This window comes from Chlorocebus sabaeus, chromosome 11 (assembly GCF_047675955.1).
Source record: "Chlorocebus sabaeus isolate Y175 chromosome 11, mChlSab1.0.hap1, whole genome shotgun sequence".
Lineage (NCBI taxonomy): Eukaryota > Metazoa > Chordata > Mammalia > Primates > Cercopithecidae > Chlorocebus > Chlorocebus sabaeus.
Genome location: NC_132914.1, coordinates 9,999,710 through 10,024,673, shown reverse-complemented (window position 1 = coordinate 10,024,673; position 24,964 = coordinate 9,999,710). Strand labels below are relative to the sequence as shown.

Genomic DNA, 24,964 nt, shown 5'->3' with positions numbered 1-24,964 from the left:
CAACCCTGGTCAAACCAGGTATTTCACCCCGCCCCGGATACTCTGAGATCCCCTCTGGGTTCAGCAGGCTGGAAGAGCTGACTGCCTGAGCAGAAGGCATGGGCTCCTCCAGAGACTCCCCTGAGCTGAGTCCCCCTGTGGACACCAGGGCCACCTCTTTGTGGTGCTCCCTGAAGGGTCCTCTCTGGAAGAACTGTATTGGTTCCTTGGAGCTGCCAGAGGAAAGCTTCACACACTGGGGCTTAAACAACAGAAACTGACGTCCCGCAGCGCTGGAGGCTGGAGGCTGAGATCAAGGTGTCCGCATGCCTGGGCCCTTCTGAGGGAAAGATCTCTTCCGGCCCTTTCCTTGGCTTATGGGTGGCGTCTTCTTGGGTGTCGTCACATCGCCTGCCTTCTGCGCATGTCTGCATCCACGTGTCCCCTTTCTAATAAGGATGTTCGCCCTTCAGGCTGGGGCCCGTCCTAGTAGTCTCATCTTAACTGATTGCATTTGTGATGGTCCTATTTCCAGATAAGGCCACATTCTCAGACACTGGGGGTTAGGACTTCAACATAGGAATTTGGAGGAATACAATTCAATCAGGCTCATGGAAAATTCTGGGCTTAAGTCAAGAGTAGTGTTTTCCAGTCTGTGTGCGGAGGCGCACACCTATAGTCCCAGCCACTTGGGAGGCTGAGGCCAGAGAATTGTGTGAGCCCAGGAGTTCCATACCAGCCTGGGCAACATAGCAAGACCTCCTCTCAAAAACAGACAAAGAGAGTGGTGTTCTCTAGAGTGATTAGTTTGCTTTAAAAAATAAAAAAATTAAAAAACATGTAAACCCTGGCCCTCGTGACTCATCATCCTGCATCCGCACAGGAGCTGCATGAAGGCTGAGTGGCTGCTAGGCTCCGCGTTGGCAAGTGCATTGGATTTCTTGCTTAGCATTTGGGGGCCTTAGTTCTTTTGGGGGGCTTTTTGTCTAAATGTCTCACCTTCTAATTATGTGCAATATTTACATATAATCTGATAAACTGCTTTAAATTTGTTTTCAGAACAGTGAGCTAGATAATTAAAGAAGCTCTTTCCTGCTTCTTGGGCCCAATTTTCGTTTCTTCCTTCTTTTTTGTTTTTCCTGGCTATTCTAATGCTAATTTCCTTCCTTTCCTTTCCTTTCCTTTCCTAGGCCGGTCTTAGAGCATCCTCTCATATGTACAGCCAGACCTTCTTTCAGGCTTTTATTAAAATGGGGAAAGGTCATGTGGGAAGCTTTGTTGTTTTCCTGTTTCTGAAGATCATTTTTCTTTCTGCAGGGAAAGTCCTTAAGTCTTATTTGTGGAGCCCTCTCCTGGCTCCGTGACTTTGAACAGAAGAAGCGTGAGGAAGAGGCACGACTCCTTGAAACTGGAACCGGCCCCTTCCATGATGAGAAAGACAAATCTCTGTGTCTGTCGTCTTCCTGCGAAGGGGCCGCAGCCACCCCAAGGCCTGCTGGAGAGCCAGCCTGGGTGACTCAGTTTGTGCAGAAGAAAGAAGAGAGGGACCTGGTGGATCGACTAAAGGTGAGACCAGGGGTATCCCGAAGTGGGAGTGATGGAGGAAACATGGCTTCAGCGGTGGTTCTGGGGCGATTCCGAGACTCAGGTAGCGCGTGTTCCTCTGCCGTTGCCGTGCCTCTCAGCTCTTCATCAGCTCCTTGGGTCGACAGTGCTGCCCTGGTGCTATCTTTTTTGAGCTGGAGGTCAGCAGGCCTTCTCCACACAAGGAACTGTCGGTTCCCATTTATTACGCACCTGGGAAAGGACCTGTTCATTGCCATTGGCAACATGGTTCAGTGGCTGCAAATGGATCTGATGGAGAGCGTGTGGCTTTGGGAGGAGTGTGCAGCCTTGCGCAGTGAGCAGCGAGGCTGGGACCTGCGGGGTTGAGGTCCCGGGAGGGGATGCGGCAGCCCTTGAGTGCTGGCTGGGGAAGGAGAGCTGCCCCAGGTGAGGAGGCGCCGGGCTGAGCCGCCCAGACTCCTTAGGAGAGGCCTGGTTTGGGGCTTCCTGGTGATTTTGCTTCATGTCTGCCTCCTTTAGGCGGAGCAGGCCAGGAGGAAGCAGCGAGAAGAACGCCTGCAGCAGCTGCAGCACAGGGCGCAGTTCAAATATGCAGCCAAGCGCCTGGTGAGCCTCATTTCTTGGGGGGCAGGATTATGTCCAGGCAGGGTCGCTCTGCTTGGAGGCTCATGGATGCGTGGCCAGGGCCTCAGTCTCCCCTCCCTGATCCTCACTGGCTATGTGCTCCTGTACGGGAGCTGTGCTGTGAGTGGTTGAGGCATGGATCCTGGGAGTAGACCTCTCCAGCCAGGCAGCCAGACCCCTGTGAATGGGCGTGGTGTGCTTTGTCTCTGGCACGTGGGAGGTGGGTACTGGTGCTGAGACTTCTTCCTCCCTCCCCACCTCCACTCCTCCTGTCCAGAGACAGGAAGAAGAAGAAACGGAGAATCTCCTCCGCCTCAGCAGAGAGATGCTAGAGACAGGCCTGGGGGCTGAGCGGCCGGAGCAGCTGGAGTCTGGGGAGGAGGAGCTGGTCCTTGCCGAATACGAGAGCGATGAGGAGAAAAAGGCGGCGAGCGGGTGAGACAGAGGCGGCAGCGCTACCCTGCCCCAGGCCAGGGGACACCCTTGAAGACAGCTCTTTCCCTCATGCCACAGATGCCATGAAGCACCTGGTGAGAGGCATGGTGGCCTCTGCCCTCTGCTCTAAGCCGCATCCTTCCTAGGATCCATGAGTGCCAATGGCAGTGAGGACAGTCACTGGCCTGGCCTGTGTCCTCTCAGCTGTCCTCATGGCAGCTTAGGCAGGGCAGGAACATGTGGGTCTGTGCCTTATACACAAGGAGGCTGCGGCCCCACAAGGGGAGACACCTTGGCTGAGGCCACAAGCCTGGACAGTGGAGAGCTGGGCTGGAACTCGGCTGGCCTGGCTCTAGATCTCAGGCTGAGGCAGCTGACCACGCTGGGTAACCTGTGAGGTGTCAGCCGTCAAGGCGTCCTTAGCCTGAGCTTTCCTTCTCCCATAAGGCCTCTGTTGGTCCAGACTCGAGGTTTCCACTTGATGAGCCATGAGCTGCTGGGTGACTTAGCCTGAGCAGGCCACCCAGGCCATTTTGGGCCCACAGGATCCCTGGTGACAGCCCTGTTCCCATTCACACTGGAACCTCACCACCATCCCTGAGTGTCTGCTCTGGGTGTGGCACTGTCCAGATGCTGTGGACGTAGAAGGGAAGAAGACATGGAGAGGACAGTTAATAGACATGAAAACAAATAGCACCTATGTGAAATCAGCGTGTTTGCCTACAAGGAAAACCAAACAGTGATGTGGATGGGGTGGGGGGCTGCACCTGGAGATGGGTCCCGTGTGTCCCATGGCACCCTGGCCACCGCCTCTTGTCACAGGGTAACTGCAAGACCGGAGACCTTCCGTGGATGTGCCTGAAGGTTCATCCCCGGCCCTCACGGTCTGTCTGCAGGGCGCCTTCTGACGCCACCTCCAGCCTCCCTCCACCAGATGCCAGCTTCCCCGCTGCCCTGACCCTCCTCCAGCGTGCCAGGCCGTCCTCTGTCGTGTCCAAGGATTTGCTCATGCAACGTGCTGTGGCCAGACACCCTGCCCTCCTCCCTTGGCAGATGTCTTCCTCTCCTTTAAGGCCTGGCTCAGGTGTCATCTGGGTGGCCTTGGGTGTCAGCTGCTCTGTTTTGCTCACGCGCCCGCTTGTGCTTCTGTTGTTGCCTCCTCTCCCTGGCTGGGCTCGAGCTGCTTCAGGCAGGAACCACGTCTTTATAGTTTTGTGTTCCCAGAGCTGACGCAGCGTTCGGCGTAGGGGTGTGCTCAGTAAAGTCGAGTTGACATGATGAGCAGATGCTTCCTCGTTCCAGTCTAGTAGTGTGATTCCAGGCTGCCCATGCGGATCTCGACTTCTGCCCCTGCCCAGGGCAGAGACCACTGTGCTGCTTTATGCCTCACTGGAGAGAGGCTCATAAACAGCTTGTGCTCCATGAACCCTTCCTGCCCGCCTCCAAGATCGTGCTTCTGCTACCCCTCCTCTTCCTTAGAGCCCGTGAGGACAAGGCAGAGAACTTGAGTGGAGATGGAGGTGGCAAATATTAGAGGAACAAAGTGCTCCTTCAGGTCTGGGCAAGAGCCATGGATCCCGTAGGTCAGCTTCCAGGGCTTCCCATGCCCTCGCATTTCAGGAGATAACGTGAGCCTCAGAGGACCTGAGTTGTGAATAGAAAACTTTTGCTGTTCATTTCTTCACACACCCAGCCGCTCACTGAGCTCCTGCTGGCTTTGTCCAGCATGCGGCATAAGATTGATCCAAGCCTTTAAGATAGAGCTGCCTGCCCTTTAGTGACCAGGAAGCCAAGCCTGTAATCATTACTCTTCTGATAACCCAAGGCAATTGTGTTCTGTTTTGTTAGAAAGGAATTTCGAGGTGAACAAAAATGTTTTGTTTTTATGTGATGTTCCCATAGGTAGCGTGTGCCTGTCAGATGGTTTTGTGTTTCTGAGGAGCGTAGACTAGTAAAGCTGGCTCAGCTTCGGGCCATGGGATGCAGGGCTGGCCTCCCTGCCAACACCCAGTGCTGATCGGCTCTTCCTGCGTTGCTGGAAAGGGCAGACTGAGGCGCTGACAGAAGAAGAGGTGTAACTGGTCATAAGTGAGAGCGTCCTCTGTTCACTTGGTCAGTCAGTTGTGGCTTCATCCAGGAGATGGCCACGGGGTTCCTGCCGCATGCCAGGCTCTAGGTGAGGCCACAGGGACTCAGCAGAATCAAGGCTGACCTGGGTCCTCCCTTGTGGACATGACAGTCTGTAGGGAGATAGACTGAGAGAAAGCGATTTTGAATGAGATAGGTGTTAAGAGCAGGGGCCATGAATCTGTGTCAGAGCAGCCAGACCTACCGGGGAAGGTCAAAGGCGGCTTCCCGGAGGAGGTGACGTTGCTGCTGCTGTCTCAGAGTTGACTGGGAGCTGGTGAGGGGAGACAGCATTCCAGTCACAGAACATCCAAAGGCCTGAGGTGATGAAGAGCAAATATGCCCCCCGGGACCTCAGAGGGGTCCAGCTTGCTGGAGGGAGGGCAGAGAGGAGAGCAGCCTGCCATGACCCCCAAGGCTTCCAACGCAAGAGTTGGGTTGGGGGTGCTGAGCTCCTTTCTCCTTTTTACGTTTCCCCACCCACAGACCTAAGTGGCCATGGGAGGCTGGGGTTGGCATTTGCGTGGGGGAGTTTCTGAGCGGGCAGCGCCTGCTGCCTTGGTGGAACCCATTGCTGGGAATGGCCAGGGCTCATCACCAGCGCCCAGCACATGCTCAGTGCATTTTGCCGAGTTTGCTGAGAGAAGCCTGTTTTCTGTTCTCTCTCACACAGAGTGGATGAGGATGAGGATGACCTGGAGGAAGAACATGTAACTAAGGTAACACGAGTGTCCTCAGCTGGTGCTGTGTTGGGGCCTGTAGGCTGGGCCCTATACCCCCGGGGAGAAAGCTGGAGTCACTCGGCTGCTTCTCACCCTTCTTTCTACAAAAGAGGAGATTCCAGCACTTGGACTCTGTGGCTTCCCGGATGCAACCCTGGTCCCAAGTTGCTCCCTTGACCAGCTGCAGTGGACCCTGGAGACCTCTCCTGGGTTCGGGGCCTGGGGAGACCTCTCCTGGGGGCAGGGCCGTGCTTGCCACACCAGGGCATTGAGGAGTTCTGGGCTGAAGTCTGGGCGTTTTCTTTCCCCCTGGGTGGTGTGGGTAGGACAGACACGAATGTCCTACCCTTTGGGGTCTCTCATGGTGTGCTTCTCCCCTTGTCCGTGTTCCGATTTGCATGGAGAGCTGTGAGTTATGTGTGGTCTGACATTTCCCATTTGGTTTCATTGATTTATGACTTTTGTTTTCTGTCGGAAGTAGGTATTTTCTCTGTATTTTTCTTTTTTCCTCCCTTCACTGTTGCCTTAGAGGAGTAGGGAGAGGGTATTCTGGTCAGCCTTCCTTTTTCCCTTTGGGGGATGTGTGTGACACACTCCCCCACCCACCCCCACCGACAACCCACCCTCCCCAAGTGGGGACTGTTTGCAATGGGAGATGGTCACCCGTGTCCTAAGATTGGCCAGCCCTCCAAAGTGGTTGATGAGAGGCTGGATATGACTCGTGGAAGGAGCTGCCTTTAGGGCATTTCCTTGAACTTCTGGAGCTGTGGGTGACTTGGGAACCCCTGGGTCCCTCGATAGATGCCTGATGTGGGACATCACTGTCCTGCCTCAGTTTTGTGCATTTGGAGCCACTCCCTTTCCCTCAGCCTCTCAGGCCCTGGCGTATCTTGATGTTACAGAATGCAGTGGGATGTTTTGGTTCCCTCTTTGAAGCACCTTTGTTTCTCTCTGCTAGATTTATTACTGTAGTCGGACGCACTCCCAGCTGGCCCAGTTTGTACATGAGGTGAAGAAGAGCCCCTTTGGCAAGGATGTTCGGCTGGTCTCCCTTGGCTCCCGGCAGGTAAACAGTGGCCAGTGTTTCCACCAGCGGCCATCCTGCTCCTTTCCCCACAGCTTTGTCCTCCTCGTCCAGGCCTGGGAGACCAGTGCGAGGAGCAGCCCCCTCCCTGGCCTGGCCGGCCCATCACTGGAAGGCCAAGGAGAGGCGGGGCAGGTCCACCTGTGTTGGTTAGATGTCATTTAGCTGCCACCATCTCTTTGCTTCTTTGTTTCTCCTTTGTTGCAGAACCTTTGTGTCAATGAAGATGTGAAAAGCCTAGGTTCTGTGCAGCTTATCAACGATCGCTGTGTGGACATGCAGAGAAGCAGGCACGGTAGCCATCGGGACCATGGCGTAGCCGCAGGCGGTCTGGAGAGAGTGAGGCAGGGGTAGCAGTAACCAAAGACCATTAAGTATCTTTCATAGAAAGAATGGCAGAGGAGACCCCTGTTCCTTCCTGAGGCCCCTCTCCTTGGTTAAAAGTGTTCCTACTCTCTGGGTCAGTGTCGGGGAATCACTGGTTTGGAGATGATTTTATAGGCTCTTTCTGGAGAACAAAAGTAAAACCTTAATAGTGTTCCAGTGAGACCACTGTAGGCAGTGCTTGGGAGGGTCTTACAGACCCCACGCCATGGAAGTGGGTCTCAACATTACGGAACCCTCTGTTGGGCCCATGGACAGTTGCTGTCCTCTCTCTTTTCTCTCCTGGTGCCTGTGCCACCCTCAGAGAATAAGAAAGGAGCTGAGGAGGAGAAGCCAAAGAGAAGGAGGCAGGAGAAGCAGGCGGCCTGCCCCTTCTACAACCACGAGCAGATGGGCCTCCTCCGGGATGAGGCCCTGGCAGAGGTGAAGGACATTGAGCAGCTGCTGGCCCTTGGGAAGGAGGCCCGGGCCTGTCCCTATTATGGGAGCCGCCTTGCCATCCCTGCAGCCCAGGTGAGGGCCCTGCAGGGCCGGAAAGCCGCACTTGCTCTCACTGTGGTCTCACTGTGGTCTAGGACATGAGGGGAGTCTTCATCACACCTACCTTGTTCAGACTGACAGTACCTAACCCATTCTTTCCTGATGTGTGAGTTGGAGGTGGCGCGTGGGATCCCTTGGGGGCTCCAGGCAGCAGGGCCAATTGGCGTTACTGGGGATAGGATTTAGGAGCCAGGAAGCATGTGCATTCCTAGTGAAACCACAGGGAGAGGATGCCAGGAGCTGAGAAGAGTGTGGTACCTAAATCTGTTTACAGATGGCTTTCCAAGTGATGCTCCCAACTTCCATGCCTATCATGTCAGTGATGGAACCATTCAGTTTTCCTATTTTTCATTTTTGTAACTGGAAAGCTTTCCTAACATACACCTACCTGCAGCACGTGAGAATACTGTCTTCTCTGCCTCAACTTCTCTTGATTTTTAAACAGAAGGAAGAACTGCTAATGTAGCAGATCAAAAATAGTATCTCACGGTTATTTGGTGGGTGCAATTCCACTGTTTTCTTGCTACTTTAATTTGAGTGACTTTGGAAACAGGACATCACTTGTGGAAAATGCTGTATAATCCAGAAAAAATTTAAGATTTTAAAAGATTCGGGGAACTAAGTAACCATTTTGCACAGCAGCTGAGTGCTCACCAGCATACCTGCTGAGCTGTGTGGGCGCTGGCAGAGAAACGAGGGAAGTTACCAGGCCCCATGGTGTCCCAGGCCTGCCCTCCGGGCTGTTTGCCTTTAGAGCAAGATTAGTGCTGTAGGCATTTATACACAAATATCCTAATATGGCCCCAAAATCTTTACGATTTTTGAATTTTTAAAGCCCTTTGACCATATTTTGCTTTTATGTTAATAGTATTCCAGTGAAATTCTATGCATGGGGACACTGGAGCCCAGAAAAGTTAAGTGACTTATTTTCTCACCAACCATAAGTGATGGAGCCATTCCATTTTCCGGTGTTTCATTTTTTATATGAGTATTCCTTTAACTGGAAACTTTCCTAACAACAAACACCTAAAGATCTGCAGAGTTGCTTTTATTTTTGTTACCCCAGCTCCACTCAACCCTCACTTGAGATAGGATATATCAACCCTGTTTTGCAGATGAGGAAACCAATGGTCAGAGAGGTTAGACAGCTTTTCCAGAGTCACACAGCTGGGAAGTAGCAGCTCCAGGAGCAGAAGCTGGGGCCACTTCCTGGTGCACCAGTAGTTCTCAGGTGTTTTGCAGAAACTCGGGGGCTTCTGGGGTGACGTTGAGGACATGGACAAGGCTAAGCAGGGGTTCCCCTCACCCAGCCCTGCCCTTGGTTTACCCAGGAGTCAGACCAACCCGTTTCCTGTGTTTCATATGTTGGCATTTCATTTAAAGCTCAAGGAAAGCTTGTCCGTTGCTACACTCTGTTATTCAAATGTCGCTACATAGTCCAGGCAGGAAGTAGAAGCACTGACATCAGGAGCTCAGTGTCAGGCAGGCAAGGCTCCTGCAGGGGAGCCCTGCCCTGCTCAGGTGGCCTCATCTCCCCTCCCAGCTGGTGGTGCTGCCCTATCAGATGCTGCTGCATGCCGCCACTCGGCAGGCTGCAGGCATCCGGCTGCAGGAACAGGTGGTGATCATCGACGAAGCGCACAACCTGATAGACACCATCACGGGCATGCACAGCGTGGAGGTCAGCGGCTCCCAGGTGCGTGGGCCTCCCCTCCCCAGGCCAGGGCCGCTGTGAGGTAAAGGGACTTGCATGGTTCCTCCAGACACCTGGGCCAAGAATTCCTTTGGAGGTGGGGCTTGCTAGAGGGTGCATTAAGTCAAGGCAGTGACCTCATCGGAGGCTGACCATGGCTTTCCACTGCATCCTGGGGACCCCGCTACGGCAGAGTGGCTCATTTCCCTGCACCTTACCTGCCCTCATGCTCCTGAGTCGCTCCAGCCCTGGATACCAGCAGCCAGTTCTGTAAGCCAAGGAGATGGCACGAGTGAGGCAGAAGGCCCCTCAGGATTGGATGTTGTCGTTTTTTACTGCAGTTGATTGGAGGGAATTGAATTGAGGAATGCTCAAGATCAGTGCAGGCTCCTCCTGCCGACCTATCGTGGGCCGTGCATGGCACCAAGTGTCCCTGGTCTTCACGCTAACTCTGCCATGGGGGTGATGTTCCTGTTTTACATTGAGAACTTAGAGATTCAGACATGGTCAAGCTGTGTCCTGAGGTCATGCAGCTCATGAGTGTGGAGCTGGGGTGTGCCCACTGGTTTCTGACTGTGAAACCGCCCACGACATCCCACCAGCTCTGCTGACCCGTGCCTGGGTTGAATTGAGGCCGGGATGTGATGGTGACCTTGAACCATCTGTAGACTCCAGGTCTTTTCCCAACCCGGTGGAAACTAGCAGGGGATTCCGTACTTGAGGGATTCAGCCTCTTGCTTTTCTCTAACCCACAGTGGACGCTGGAGGAAAACTTCCCTTCCTTCCCCTCTCTCTCAGCTCCACCAGCCTGAGGGCTGTGGAAACCCATACCTTTTGTCTACACCCAGCCCCCTCTCCTCCCTTTGGTGGCTTCCTGTGTGTCCAGGGCCAGCATCTTCTAGGCGAATCTAAGATGTCAGCAGCTCAGCCCTCGGCCGCTTGCCCAGAGCCTGGTTTGTGTTCTTTCCCCAGCTCTGCCAGGCCCATTCCCAGCTGCTGCAGTACATGGAGCGATACGGGTGAGATGTGACCCTCTGAGGTAGTGGGACAGTCCCTTGGTGGCCCCCTGCATCGGCCTTGGAGAGGCAGCACTTTGGTTCCCACCTCTGGCCTGGGCTGTGGTGGGGTGGAACCGCATGCCATTCATGTCCAGGGCACATCATGGTGTGTGCTGCACACAGACCTGGAAGGCTGGGGACCGACCACTGGCTCTGAGGCCTGGCGCCATGGCCAGCCTGCTCTCTGGGAAAGGATTTGTAGCTTGTGACCCAATTTGAGAGGCACTGGGCACAAGGCTTCCACTGGGGCGGGCGGGGCGAGTCACTGTCAGGGCACCACTGCTTAATGTCCATTGGCTTCTTCTCAGGAAGCGTTTGAAGGCCAAGAACCTGATGTACCTGAAGCAGATCTTGTATTTGCTGGAGAAATTCGTGGCCGTGCTGGGGGGTGAGAGCCCCATCCCCCTGCTGACCCCCGGTCTGCACAAGCTGCCGGGCTGCTTTTTCCTTGGTTGCCCATCAGGACGCTTCAATTCTCTGTTTTTAAGAAGGGTCACCCAGGCGCGGTGGTTCACGCTTGTAATCCTAGCACTTGGGAGGCCGAGGCAGATGATTCACCTGAGTTTGAGACCAACCTGGCCAATGTGGTGAAACCCCATCTCTACTAAAAATACAAAAAAAACCTAGCTGGGAGTGTTGGTGTGGCCTGTAGTCCCAGCTGTTCCAGAGGCTGAGACAAGAGAATTGCTTGCTTAAACCCGGGAGGTGGAGGTTACAGTGAGCCGAGATCGTGTCACTGCACTCCAGTCTGGGCAACAGAGTGAGAATCCGTCTCAAAAAAAAAAAAAAAAAAAGAAGGGTCTTGGTTATTGATTGAGAAAATTCTTGTTCTTTGTAGCTTAGTTGAGTTGTCTGACTTGGGCTTTTTTTAGACCCTTGGGTTCTTTGCCCATGTTCTGAGGACTTTCTATTTCAGGCCCTGCTCTTGGGGAATAGTAAGGATACAGCATCATATGAACACACAGTGTTTCCGTGATGGGCATAGTGCTGTGGGGTGTTCGAAGCACTTGCATATGCGGTTTTGTGTGCCCTGTGAGAAAGCAGTGCTGGCATTTGAATCCTTGTTGATGACGCATAAATTAGACCTCAGAGCAAGGGCTGCTTACGGTTCCCAAGCCCAGCACGGGAGCCTGTGATCTTCTGACTCCGGCTCCCATGCCTCTTTGCATGACCCTGTCGTGTCCCCTTCTTTTATGATGGGGCACCCCCTTGGAAGGCGTCTGTGGAAGTGGAAGCTGCAGAAAGCCTGTGGGAGCTTCTAGCGGGAGCTGGTCTCGTGCTGCTGCTCTGAGCCGCCAGCTCTGCTTTGCCTCGGGCTCCCCACGTGGCCTGGGCAGCTCCTGTGTGGTCCCGTGCCCTGCATGCATTGGTCTGGCCACTGTGTCCTGGCCTCCTGGAGAAGGGGTGAAAAACATGAACTTACAGGGCTTTGGGTTCCATGTGGAAGCACGTGAGTCAGATGTGGGAGGCTCCTGGACCCACCTGCCCTCTTGGTGGGTCCTTTGCATGCTATAAATAGTGAAAAACAAAGCAAAGCCCTTCAAGTATGGATGCTCTTCTCACTTGACGTGCAGTGCCGAGGGAGAGAAGATAGGGAAAGGTTGAGGGGCCAGAGAACCACCATTGTGACCAATTTCCATTCTCTTTTTTAGGGAACATTAAGCAAAATCCCAATACACAGAGCCTCTCACAGACAGGTAAGAGAGTTGCCCTCAGAGGGCCCAGAGCTGATCTGAGCCACTTCCGAGCTTAACCCTGGGACTGAAACCCGAGGCTCACGGTGAAGCTCCCACGGCCCTTCGTGTGTTTGCTCTCAGGGACAGAGCTGAAGACCATCAACGATTTTCTCTTCCAGAGCCAGATTGACAACATCAACCTGTTCAAGGTAGAGGTTTCCACCTTTCCACATTCCACATCCAGTTTCCTTCCTATCACCACTGTGGGTAGAGTACTGTGTTAAGACTATAGAAGGAAGAAAAAGCAAAACATAAGCATGTAATAACCCTTAACCCACAGCATGCCTACGAGGCAAAAGTCATCTTCCTTTAGGGTGAGGGTGACAGGGATGGGTGAGAAAGAGACTTCTTGGTGCCTCATAGAACAGATAGAGACTCCAGGTCCTCGCCGCCTCGCTCCGTCTTCTGGCACAGTCTCTCAGGCTTATGGACAGGAGCAGGACGTTGATTTGTTCTGTGCAACTCATCACGTCTTCCCACTTGGGCCTTGGGTCTGGTTGCAGCCTCAGACCTCTGCTCACTCCAGGTCTGCATACCCAGCACTCCCCACATGGAACATGGCCACTGCCGCCTGAACCCCAACTTTGTAACTCAGATCAGCAACAGTGACTGTCCCCGGGTACAGGGTTCTGCCTGTGTTCTAGGCGGCATGCCATGTGCTGTGGCTCTGAGCTAGGATATCCTTTTGCCCCAGCAAGGAAAGCAAACAGGCCCAGGGAGGTGACTTCAAGAGGGTGGCGAGCACAGTCTTCCCCCAAGTGAGCCAATAGCGCATGGCAGAGACAGCGTCCAAACCTGGCTGCATTGAGTCGGGGCCCCGCATTCATCCCATCCTGCCTGCGTTTTTTTCCTTAAAACCAGCTTTCCCCTTGAATTACCCATTTGGGTCACTGTCACTGCCACATGCCTGTGATAGCCACCAGGCCGGACAGCCCTCAGACAGTCCTGCCATCCCTGCGCTTCTCCCACAGCTGGGACATCGATGCAGGCGCTCCTTCCTCGCCATCCCTCTGCCCCTCTTGCTTTCCTTCTCCCCTCTTCTTCCCATGGGTCTCATCACCCACCATCAAGGGAATCCTCATCGAAGGATGTCGCTCTTTTTAGAAACCAGTGTAAAGGCTCCAAACTCCCCATCTCTGCATCCCCAGCTGAGATCTGGCACCAAACTACACATACTGGATGCACCGACTTGGTGGCACTGCCCCAGCCCCTGAGCAGGCCCCAGCCATCACCTCCTCTGTGGAAGTTCCTTTTTTTAACTCTGTCACCTGGAAGGAAAGCCAAGGGGACCTACATTGTACTGAGCACTCTTAGACTTGAGAAACACTTTTGGAAAGAGGGTCTCCCCTTTCCGAAAGGAGGACACTGCACTGTGGGCAGGGGCAGTAGAGGAGGGGGTGGCCTCGGAGAGGGGATGACAGGGTTGCTGGCAGGGAGGCTCCAGGTGCCTCAGAAGGTAGCACTGCGTTGTGCTGCCTGGGTGGTAAAAGTGGTGTGTGTTTTTTGTTTTGTTTTGAAGATTACAGCTTGCTCAATTTGCACACATGCCTACAGCTGGGCTTGGTTTTTGCAGGTGCAGCGATACTGTGAGAAGAGCATGATCAGCAGAAAGGTAACTGCTCACATCTTATGGTCCTGAACATGACCCAACTGTGCCCCGACCCCTTGCCCTTGCCATGCTTTCCTCCCCTGCCCTCAGGGAACTCCGGAGTCCCCTTCGTCTCCACCCTCCTTGGTGCAGTGGGCCTTGCTGGGGTGGTGGGATGTGTGCTGCAGGCGTCTTGGGCCTGGCAGAGCCTCCGATCCGCCCAGCCTCTCTTTCACGGCTGTTCCTCGTTCCTCTCCGCTTCTCTCTCTCATTCCACCCAGCTCTTTGGATTCACAGAACGGTATGGAGCAGTGCTCTCATCCCGGGAGCAGCCCAAACTGGCTGGGTTTCAGCAATTCCTGCAGAGCCTGCAGCCCAGGACGACTGAAGGTAAGGCAGTGGGGTGGGCAAGCAGAGCCAGCTGCAAGCCTGGGCAAGGACGTCCGTTCCTTGCGTGTGGACCTGACCGCAAGGAGGCCTCCTCCCCGTTCTGCTCTGTGCAGCTCCTGCAGCCCCCGCAGACGAGAGTCAGGCTAGCGCCCCGCGACCAGCTTCCCCACTGATGCACATCGAAGGCTTCCTGGCAGCTCTCACTACAGCCAACCAGGACGGCAGGGTCATCCTGAGCCGCCAAGGTAATCAGGTGCTTCTTGGCCAGGTTCAGTTCCCAGGAAGGAGCCACGCTGAGCCAGGGAGCCGCAGTGTGAAAGGATTCTTTCCTTCCATCCTGGGAACTTCTGGGTTAGGAGGAAGCAGTGCAGTGGGCACTGGCCTGCTGTGACCTGGGCAAGCAGTGGAGGCGGACAGGAGGAGATCGAGGGGCCGGGCTGGGAGTCCTCTCGGGCAAGGGTCCTAGGGAAGCTTGCATTGTGGGGCAGATGGGCTTTGGTTTGGGTCATGGTTTTGTCATCTATGAGCTTTGTGATTTGGACTGTTTTCTTTCTCAACTTCAGTTTCCTTGTATGAAAATGGAGAGGATAGGCCGGGCGCGGTGGCTCACGCCTGTAATCCCAGCACTTTGGGAGGCTGAGGTGGGCGGATCACGAGGTCAGGAGATTGAGACCATCCTGGCTAACACAGCGAAACCCCATCTCTGCTAAAAATACACAAAATTAGCCGGACACCTGTAGTCCCAGCTACTTGGGAGGCAGAGGCAGGAAAATCATTTGAACCCAGGAGGCGGAGGTTGCAGGGAGCCAAGACTGCACCACTGCACTCCAGCCTGGACAACAGATTGAGACCCCATCTCAAAAAAAGAAAATGGAGAGGATACTATGGTCCGTCTCTGTGGGCTGGTTGTCCTAGAGATTAAATAGTGTTTAATTTAAAGAGAAAGCACTAGCACTTGTGCCTCAGACCTGGACTCACCTGGGGATCCCCTTTGCTGGGACAATAGAAGTGTCTGTTGGCTTGCACTCACCTCCCCACCGATCTGTTTTTCCAGGCAGCCTCAGTCAGAGCACCCTTAAGTTTTTGCTCCTGAATCCAGCTGTGCACTTTGCCCAAGTGGTGAAGGAGTGCCGGGCAGTGGTCATTGCAGGAGGGACCATGCAGCCGGTAAGGACACCTTTCCCAGCCCCTTGTGCCCCATGTGTTGGGATGAGATGGGGGCGTTGGAGAGATGCATTTTCAGTCCTGTTCTCTCCTGGGGCCCCAAGCCAGGAAGGGTCAGCTCGAGCAGGCCCAGTGGTGTCCACTGGGTGACACTGCTATTCTGTCTCACTGCTGTGCCTTTTAGGCTGGAGGGGCAGCGGGGACTCCTCTGCTGCTCCATTCTCTAGTGCCAGGATCACATGTCTCCCAGAGAAAGCTGTTCTGTGGTTGGAAACTCAAAGAAAAAAATTAGGATTCCACTTTTAAAAGGTTCATTTTGATGTATGTGAATATAAGAGTCTTTGTAGGCATAATTTTTACTTACGTGCATACCTATTTTAAAAACAAAAGTGCGGCTCCCTCCACGTGCTGTCACTGGAACTCGCTCTTTTCACTCAGCAGCAGAGGGTCATAAACCTGTCTCCTTGTCAGCAAGCATGTGCGTATTTCAGTATCGCAGCTGTGCTGGATTCCAGGTACACAGATACATAGCATTTCATGTAGCTGCTCCTGTTTCACTAGGTGTGCAGGTTATTTGCAGTTTTCTGTTTTGAGCATGACTGGGATGAACATAACGGCATCTCTGCACGGTGGCGACTCCTACCTAGGAAAGGGCCTCCTGGACGAAAAGCTGCTGGGAGTCCTGAAGCAGTGCTTCCCAGCCCCAGCTGCCTTAGCTTTTGATTTTTATATTTTTGTATGTATAGATTCATAGTTCTATTCATTCAGCATACTGAAGTTGTTTATAGTCATTATTGTTTCTGACATTCACGTTGTCTCATCTGGTGTGACAGCCCCTTCCTCCTAGCTCAGGTCCTCACCGTGGCCCGGTCAGTCTTGCCTCTAGCACAGCAGAATGTCCTGGGTTCACCATGGGTGTCCTTGCCCCCACACTGGATTCATTTCTCCAAGCCGCCCTGGTTTCTTGTAATGGGGAATGACGTTTGGAAATCAAGCTGTGGATGCTAGGGGTTTGTCATGCTCCTGGGGCATTTCAGTAGACAGATCTAGGAAATGTTTTCAGAATGAATCCATGCTGGTATTTCTTTTTTTTTTTCTTTCTTTCTTTTTTTTTTTTTTGAGACGGAGTCTTGCTCTGTCTCCCAGGCTGGAGTGCAGTGGCCGGATCACAGCTCTCTGCAACCTCTGCCTCCTGGGTTCAAGCGATTCTCGTGTCTCAACCTCCTGAGTAGCTGGGATTACAGGCATGTGCCACCACACCCAGCTAATTTTTGTATTTTAGTAGAGATGGGGTTTTACCACGTTGGCCAGGCTGGTCTCGAACTCAGGTGATCCGCCAAATCTGTAATCCCAAAGAGCTGGGATTACAGGCATGAGCCACCTCGCCTGGCCCATATTGGTATTTCTAAGTAAAAATCAAAGCATTTGTTTACTTGAGCTTATATTGTATCTCTTTTTCTCTTAAGCCTGAACGTTTGTGGTACATTAACATACTTATCTGCTCTATCCTATAATATACTTAAAAATTTTGAAATCATAATACCATTACTTCTAACAATAAATCTGATTGAAATTGCCTTTCCTCTTTGCCCTTAACAGTCTGACCCACTAAGGATGTCTGGTCACTAGGCTCTAAAGTCATGTGGAGCCAGGCTTCTCTCCGTGTGCTTCTATTGTCAGCTTCATAGAGAGCTAGGCTGTTTTTGTTTCATTTTCTTTTCAATTTTAGAATATGCTTTTTTCTTTTCTGACTTGTAGTTTTTAAATATGTAAATATTTGTATGGTTCAAAAGTCAAAGCTAATATAAAAAGATCTATTCAGGAAAGCCTCACTCTCCTCCTTCTCCAGCCCATTCCCCACCCCCATAGGGAGTCAGTTTTACTAGCCTGTCCTTGCGGTCTTTCTTTTTCCCCCAGATAAGCAAAAATGTGTCTTCATTTTTCCCTTTCCTGTTTTATTTACATAGAAGGCATCTCAGTCAGTTGTCCCGGCCATTGCTCCTCTAGTGGACTGCGTGGTTCTCCGTCCGGCAGATGTAGGGAGCTCATTCAACCAGTCCTCTCTGGAGAGGCAGGTGCACGTTTACAGGGAAAGGCCCAGGGCACATGCTGTTTGGTATTTATGGCTGTATATTTTCAGTCAACTCCTAAATATGAGATCCTGGGTTTAAAAGTATAAATACATTTAATTTGTTAACTACTGTGAAATTCCTCTTCATAAGAATTGGACATTCTGTATGCCACCAGTAACATCTAGGAATGCTTGTTTCTCTACAGAGTGGTTACTTTTGGATTTTGCCTATCTTAACAGGTGAAAGCCTGGAGATTCTTATTCAGTAGTTTGAGCTGGGACCTGGCCACGTGTATTTTTGAAAATTTTCACTGTAATTTTGCTGCATGGCCAGGGTTGAGAGTGACTGTGCCAGATTTGCTGGATTTCCTTTGCTGTTCCTGCACGTAGTTTAAACGAGGCTGTCAGCGCTGGGTATCAGTCACCATTTTTCTTTTTGTTAGTTTGCTGTCAGCCTTTTCTTTGACCTCTTCTTTCAGTGTGTGTGTACTTGCTGTCTCTTAGCCCAGACTTCTCGCTTCCTTTCTGCCGGGCCTCTGAGGGGCCACGGGGCCGTGACGCTGTGGCCTTGGTCTGCAGGTGTCTGACTTCCGGCAGCAGCTGCTGGCCTGTGCCGGGGTGGAAGCTGAACGCGTGGTGGAGTTTTCCTGTGGTGAGGAGCTGTGCCCAGGGTGGGGCAGGCTAGAGGTCAGGTTCTGGCCCCTGTTTTCTGCGTGTAACCTCTTACTGCAACAAGGCACAGGGGCGGAGGAGACCCCGGGATGGGAACCTTGCCCTTTGTGCGCTCGCCCAGGCTCTCCTGCTCTGCTCCCTGCTGCCTGCTGCCCAGTGTGTCTGGCGATGGTGGGTGGGTGAGCGCTGTCAGTCGCTGCTCCTGTGCTGGAAGATGGGGCGGGGAAATGCCCTTTCTGCACTGTGTCTCAGCACCCCTGCATCTCCAGTTTTCGGCCCCTCCCTGGCTCTTACCAGGTCACGTGATCCCTCCAGACAATATCCTGCCCCTTGTCATCTGCAGCGGGATCTCCAACCAGCCGCTGGAGTTCACGTTCCAGAAAAGAGAGCTGCCTCAGATGGTCAGTCCCAGCCGGCTCGCTGTGCCACAGCCTGGGCTCAGGCAGCAAAGGGTTTTCCGGGGCAGGGGCACTCTGGCCCACCCTGAGTGTTTTCAGGTGTTGGGGAAATTGCATGGGGCTGGGGGGAAAGGGGGCACCCACTATAGAGCCTCACAGAATGAGCGGCATCGATCTAGATGCTTATAGAGGAAGGTCTGAGCTTCCCCGCCCCTCACCCCTTAGGCTGCGAAGTACATATTCTTAAAACCTCCAGGCATCCCCTGAGGATGCCTCATGCAGAGGAAAGCTGCTGGTTCCCTTTGACTCTCTTGCCCTTTGGTTATATCTGCTCCTGCCGGTGGCAGGGATGCGGGGCTTGGGGGGCATCTCCTGGGGTGTGCCTGGGACGTGCAGCCCCTGATTGTCATTGCGGTGCCCATCAGGACCCTGGAGTGAAGACGGGAGGACTCAGTGCCAGGGCAGTAGGAAGGCCCCCAGGGACACTAGTGCTGTGACGTGTGTCAGAAAGGCACAGTGCGCAGCAGCGGCTGGGTGTGTTTGGTGGGAGGCGGCACCTACCACCCTGTGGTTCCCACCCAGGGGAGCCAAGTCCTCTTCCTTGGCTGTAGTCCTGCTGTGGGTCTCTCCTCAGTTTTAGGTCTCAGGTTAAGATGGTTTGTGGGTGACTGAGACGTGGCTCCATGGGGGCTTCCTCTCTTGCTTTGTTAGATGGACGAGGCGGGTCGCATCCTCTGTAACCTGTGCAGTGTGGTTCCTGGAGGGGTGGTCTGTTTCTTCCCCTCCTACGAGTACCTGCGCCAGGTCCATGCCCACTGGGAGAAGGGTGGCCTGCTGGGCCGCCTGGCTGCCAGGAAGAAGGTGAGTGGCCTGTCCGCCGGCCCTCCCACTCTTGAGGACAGTGCCACTGAGTCCTCCTGGGAGCCCTTGTGCCCATCGAGTCAGGACAGGCTTCTGGCTCCTCATCCCCGCTGCTCCCAGTCCCTGATTGCAGAGGATTTCCCCAAAGGCCCTGGCTGTGAGGTTCTCCGTCCCCTGGCCAGAAAACAAGGCCACCAACAGAACTGAGACCTGGCACCCTGAACCTGTCTCTGGGAGATGTCCTCTGTCTTTCTCAGATATTCCAGGAACCTAAGAGCGCGCACCAGGTGGAGCAGGTGCTGCTGGCGTATTCCAGGTGCATTCAGGTGCGGGCGTTAATGCTGAGCTTGGGTCTGGGACTGTGCGGGGGTGGCAGCTGGAAACGTGGGTGACATCCAGGCTTTGGCTCGGGAACTCAGCATCTGGGTGTCTCCCGCAGGCCTGTGGCCAGGAGAGAGGCGGGGTGACGGGGGCCCTTCTCCTCTCTGTTGTTGGAGGAAAGATGAGTGAAGGGATCAACTTCTCTGACAACCTAGGCCGGTGAGTAGTGGTTCTGCTCCTGTCCTGGGCTATGATACATGGCCGGCCCTCACTCCCAGCAGCTGGGCCCCTGCCTGTGTCTGCTGCCATTAGAGCCCACAGCTGGGCTGCGACTGCTCAGACCAGCCAGCTGGAGGCAGGGGCTCAGCATTTCTGGGTGTGGCCCTGGGAGAGCAGGTGGAAAATCAGGCTGGCCACTGCGGCATCAGTACCCGATCCATTGGCCTAGATGGGATCTCTCAGCTGAACCAGCTCTCTCCAGGTGGTGGGTACAGAGCAGGGAGGGTCAAAGCTTTGATCACAGTCGGAGAGGGCTGAGGAAGGGGTAGAACAGAGCAGCTGGTGAGATGTGGGTGATGACCCGGGAGGTCCTGACATCCACCCGCCCTGGGCTCCTGCCTCCCCCCAGGTGTGTGGTGATGGTGGGCATGCCCTTCCCCAACATCAGGTCTCCAGAGCTGCAGGAGAAGATGGCCTACTTGGATCAGACCCTCGTGAGTGACCCCAGTGTCGCAGAGCGGGAGAGGAGAGTGGGCAGTGGGTGGGAGTGGCGTTGTCCTTAGGGCTGATACAGCCGGGCCTTCCCCACTGTGCTGGCGTCTCCTGCCCCCTCCGGAGGCTTGGATGCCCCTCCACACCCTCTTGATCTTCTCTGTGATGTCACCTGGGCCCGTGTTGCTGGCGTTGGCCACAAAGCCTCCTGGTCTGGCTCCAAAGCCTGGCAGGGTCTTTTCCCAGGGAGAGCTGCAGGCAGGAAACAGTCCTGATGAGTCATCCCCTCCACCCCCAGCCCAGAGCCCCAGGCCAGGCGCCCCCAGGGAAGAATCTGGTGGAGAACCTATGCATGAAGGCCGTCAACCAGTCCATAGGTGAGCCCGGCTGCCTCCGGCTGGGTGGACAGATGGGAGCTAGAGAAGGGGAGAACAGGAAAGGAGGGTTGCCTGCTCTGTCTCCTAAATAAGTCTGAGGAAGGGGAGGGAGACACCATGGGAATGTGCTGTGGGGGAGGCAGGTGTTACTCAGAGCCCCAGCCTCTGTTCCTGTGCAGGCAGGGCCATCAGGCACCAGAAGGATTTTGCCAGCATAGTGCTCCTGGACCAGCGATACGCCCGGCCCCCTGTCCTGGCCAAGCTGCCGGCCTGGATCCGAGCCCGTGTGGAGGTTAAAGCTACCTTTGGCCCTGCCATTGCTGCTGTGCAGAAGGTCAGTCCCACCTTTTTCTTTCTGAGAGCCTCCCCACCCCGAGATCTCTTTTCTCACTGCCTTCTGTCTGCCCAGTTTCACCGGGAGAAGTCGGCCTCTTCCTGATGGGCGGCCGCACCACCGCCTGGCGCCGCGCCCTTCCTTTGCCCTGCCCGCTGAGGACAGTATTTGTCGTGGACCTGGTCTACAGGGATCCTGTTACAAGAGTGAAACCCAGGAGGAGAGTGTGGAGTCCAGAGTGCTGCCAGTGCCCAGGCACAGGCATTAGCTCCTATAGGAGAAAATGGGGGAATCCTGAAGAAACAGTGGGTCCTGGCTGGCCTTGGGGCATTCCAGGGCAGCTCCCCTCCTGGCACAGAATCTTCCTTTCCATCCTGCATGGCTGAGAGCAGGCTTCCTGCCTGGTCTCCACAGGAGGCTGTGGCAACTGTGGCATCCACTGTGGCAACTGTGGCATCCACTGTGGCATCCACTGTGGCATCTCCATCCTGCCCACCTTCTTAAGAGTTGAGATAGAGCAGGCCTGTTTGCCTCTGCCCTTTCTAGTCAAGGTTAACTGCCCTGGACTGCTCATCCTCTGGTCTCAATTTAAAATGATCCCATGGCCGCAGGGTTCCTGCCCAGGGCTTGTCACCTTCCCCTCCTTCTCTAGTCTCAATTTAAAATGATCCCATGGCCGCAGGGCTCCTTCCCAGGGGCTTGTCACCTGCCCCTCCTTCCTGAGTCACACCTGCAGCCCTGCTCTCTAACCCGTCCCACAGCCCTGCCTGGATTTGTGTCTCCCTGGCTTCGCACCATTTCCTCCACGTCTGTGGCACCTCCTTCCCTCTCAACCACTTAAACTCCAAGACACCTTCTACCCCACACCATCAATTATGCCAAGGGCCATTAGGCTGTCAACATGACTATAGAGACCCCGTGTCATCACGGAGACCTTTTTTCCTGTGGGAAAATATCCCTCCCACCTGCAACAGCTGCCACTGCTGACTGCGCCTGTCTTCTCCCTCTGACCCCAGAGAAAGGGGCCGTGGGCAGCTGGGATCTTCTGCCGCCATTAGGGACCAACAGGGGCCAGAGGAAAGTCACTGATGCCCAGATGTTTGCATCCTGCACAGCTACAGGTCCTTAATTAAAAGTGTACTGTTGGTTTCTGCTGAGTTTTGTATTGATTTGTGCTCCTTTTTCTCTGGAAGCCTCTTTAGGGAATTGAAGAGCGCACTGGTGCAGGGGCTGGGTGGAGCCATCCCCGGACGAAGCACAGACAGACAGAAGCCCCCGCCCCAGCCACGTGGCCTCAAGCCAGCCTCCCACTCCTTGAAGGTGGTCCCCACACAGACCTGGGCCAGCTCCATCCCCGCCCCTTCCAGGGCAGCAGGGCTGAGGAGCCCATTCTGGCTGTGTCCACGTCCAGGCCACGGCCAGAGTCTGGGTTTAGGGGAGGAAGGCATGGCACATCCCCCTCGGATTTCCAGTTGTCCTCTTCTTCCTCTGTCTGGCTGCTGGGGGTTGGCAGAGACGGTTTGTCGTCTGACATAGGGGCTCGCTCCTCCCAGCCCCTCACCAGCCCCAGAGGTGAAAAGGCTGGAGGGCAAAGGCTGAGTGAGGGAAGTCTGTGGGGAGTGCTGGTTCCCCCATGCCCCAGAGACTTAAACACAGGAGGAAAAAGGCAAGAGGGGATTAATGATGCCCCAGCCCACGGCAGACAGCAGCCCTGCCTCCCACCCTTGCATCTCAGAACCAGCTTGTTGAGATCCCACATCAGCTCCCTACTTTGGCTTATGGCTCTCACTGCAACAGGAAGGTCACAGAGGGGGGTGTGGGGTTCAGTCACATTCAACCCCCAGCTCCGTGTTCCTGCCCCTGTAGTGTTTTTGTTTATTAGACCCTCTTTTCTCTTTGGTTTAAGAATGAGGGCCCCGGGGCCAGACTTGTCCAGGCTCCCTCTCCCATAGAGGTGAGCATTCCAGGGCTCTACCGTTTGAAAACCACTATTTTATGAGCCAAGTAGAACACGAAATGAGAATTATTTTAAAAAAATAAGGGATTTTTGACAACAGCCCCACAGAAAATCCACCAGGGTCCAGAAATGAGACTGAGGTGGCCTCAGCTGCTCCCACCTGAAGGGGATGCTGCTGCTGTCATTTTGCCTGGCGCCTTGGACTGCAGTGGCCAGGGCCTGGGGCGGGGATGAGGGTGCGCTGACCAGCACCGCAGCAGCTTGGGGAGATTGGGGTGCTGTTAGCGTGCCATCTTACAGGTCAGAAATGGAAATGGGAGGAAGTGTGGGGTTCCTAGGGAAGGAGGTGACTGAGCAGGGAGCCTGGCTCCTGTCCTAGCACCCAGCTCACTTGGCTTGAGAGGGTTGAGCCTGTTGCCAGGGGCAGAGTGGGTGATGCTGGGGCCCAGGCTGGCACCATACATGACGTCCGCCAGGCAGGTCAAGTAGGTAGGATGGCACATTGACCTTGGGCACTTGGCCGAGGTCTGGCGTGTAGTAGTTCTCTGGGACGGGACCTGCAGGATTAGGTGGGGACATGTGAGAGATGACAGGGACCTACAGGAGCAGCTAGTGAGGCCTCAGGTGCACCCTGCACAGCTGTGGTGGCATAAGGGGTTCAATAGAGCCTCTCCTGGAGAACAGTCTGGCAGGCCCTCCAGCTCCTGCACCTGCCTCCATCCCTGCCCCCTCCCTCTCCACCTGCTGCTCCAGCTGCTCTCTTATTGATGGACAAGGGACACTGAACAGTTTCTCCTCCATCTCTGCCCCCAGCATCACACGGGTCTTTGTTACAGCACCAGCCAATTGGTCCAGGAAGACAGACTTCTTGTATCTCCAGGGCCGACGTGGAGGTCAGGCAAGCTGGCATCTGCTGTCCCGAGACCATGTTCCTGACCTACCTGTCCCACGTCATCAGGGACACTGTGCAGTGAGGGGTCCCAGGCCACCAAGCCAAGCCACCCGCTCACCTTCTGGCTCCCACCTCTGTACTGCACCTGAGTGTGATGCCCTGGGACTCCATTAAGTCAGGCTGGGTCTTGCACCCACACCCCGCGACTCCATTTTCTGCCATACAGGATCTCTGTGGTGTTGACGAGCAGCGTGGAGACCTGGGGAGACCCCTGAGCCCCTCCCTCCACGTCACCCTCAGGCTCCAGCTTGGTGCTCATACACAGGAAAGGACTTCAGCCTCTCCTGAGAGGGCCGGGTGGCTGAGGGATGGTGGATTTCGGAGTCAGACCAGCAGCTGGCCTACAAGCTACTGGGGAGGAGGGAGCAGGGAGCACCCACTCCTGACCCAGATTCACTGCTGCTTCCCTCGCCTCTGCCATAAACCCAAAGAAGCAGATCCTGAACCTGGGCTCTTGCCTTCACCTTTATTCTCTCCACTCTGGGGCAATTAAGAATGATTTGCTAATTACGCAGGCTGCTGATCCAGTACTGTGTAACCTTGGGGGCCACCAGATGCCAATCAGTAGAGAGGATGGGAGAGAAGGATGGAAGAAGTGAGGACAAGGGGCAAGGAGGAAGGTCTGTTCACCTGTCTCTTCGGTGCAGGAGATTTCCAAACAGGAGCACGTCTAAGCGGGGGAGGTTCTAAGTTGGTCACATCCCCACAGAAAAGGAAAAGCCCACATGCTTGTCCATTACTGCAGGATGGGGGCAAGTGGAGGGGGAGCGGTGTCAGTGCTCCCACCTTACTCCAGTCATCACTGACTCCTCCCTTTCCTTCGTTCTCGTTCCCAGTCTGTCACCATGTCCTGTCGTTTTGTCTCACCCAGCCCTCTCTGCCTGCAAGTCCTGACTGCAGCCTCATCCCTGTCACCTCCTGACGACAGTTGGTGACAGAAGAGGAGCCTGCACAGTGAAGCAGCAGCGACTCCAGGTCTTCCAACAATAAGGGATGGGGCTGGGTGGGGGTGACTTGGACTAGGAGAGGGACCTGAGTCAGGCAGTCATACTTCATGCTGGGGTACCCCACGTGAGGCACAGCCTGGGCTCCAGGGAAGGAGACCAAGCCTCACTTCAGGTTGCTTATGGCCAAACACGGGACCTGTGTACCCAACAACCCCTGGGACCTTTGCAGGAAACAGCAAACGCCGTTCACTCATTTGAGTTAGGTAAACACTG

General features: G+C 54.5%; 1 protein-coding gene across 6 annotated transcripts in view; it reads left to right on the top strand.

Moving 5' to 3' along the window:
* Nucleotides 1-21,992, top strand: part of DDX11 (DEAD/H-box helicase 11) — a 30,814-nt gene extending 8,822 nt beyond the window's left edge. For 4 of the 6 annotated variants that reach the window (XM_007967549.3, XM_037995147.2, XM_037995148.2 and 1 more), the window contains 24 exons: nt 1,297-1,545; nt 2,065-2,151; nt 2,447-2,604; nt 5,405-5,450; nt 6,412-6,519; nt 6,745-6,832; nt 7,226-7,434; nt 9,005-9,157; nt 10,127-10,173; nt 10,521-10,600; nt 11,865-11,909; nt 12,030-12,097; nt 13,522-13,560; nt 13,818-13,926; nt 14,040-14,171; nt 14,981-15,093; nt 17,741-17,813; nt 18,131-18,234; nt 18,943-19,092; nt 19,350-19,418; nt 19,532-19,632; nt 20,042-20,126; nt 20,423-20,501; nt 20,681-21,992. In XM_007967549.3, coding sequence (XP_007965740.3) covers nt 1,297-1,545; nt 2,065-2,151; nt 2,447-2,604; nt 5,405-5,450; nt 6,412-6,519; nt 6,745-6,832; nt 7,226-7,434; nt 9,005-9,157; nt 10,127-10,173; nt 10,521-10,600; nt 11,865-11,909; nt 12,030-12,097; nt 13,522-13,560; nt 13,818-13,926; nt 14,040-14,171; nt 14,981-15,093; nt 17,741-17,813; nt 18,131-18,234; nt 18,943-19,092; nt 19,350-19,418; nt 19,532-19,632; nt 20,042-20,126; nt 20,423-20,501; nt 20,681-20,940 — 2,652 coding nt within the window. In that variant the 3' untranslated portion in view covers nt 20,941-21,992. The remainder of the gene's footprint in view (nt 1-1,296; nt 1,546-2,064; nt 2,152-2,446; nt 2,605-5,404; nt 5,451-6,411; nt 6,520-6,744; nt 6,833-7,225; nt 7,435-9,004; nt 9,158-10,126; nt 10,174-10,520; nt 10,601-11,864; nt 11,910-12,029; nt 12,098-13,521; nt 13,561-13,817; nt 13,927-14,039; nt 14,172-14,980; nt 15,094-17,740; nt 17,814-18,130; nt 18,235-18,942; nt 19,093-19,349; nt 19,419-19,531; nt 19,633-20,041; nt 20,127-20,422; nt 20,502-20,680) is intronic. The other 2 variants (XM_007967552.3, XM_007967551.3) reach the window with 2 other exon arrangements.
* The last annotated feature ends 2,972 nt before the right edge of the window (nt 21,993-24,964 follow it).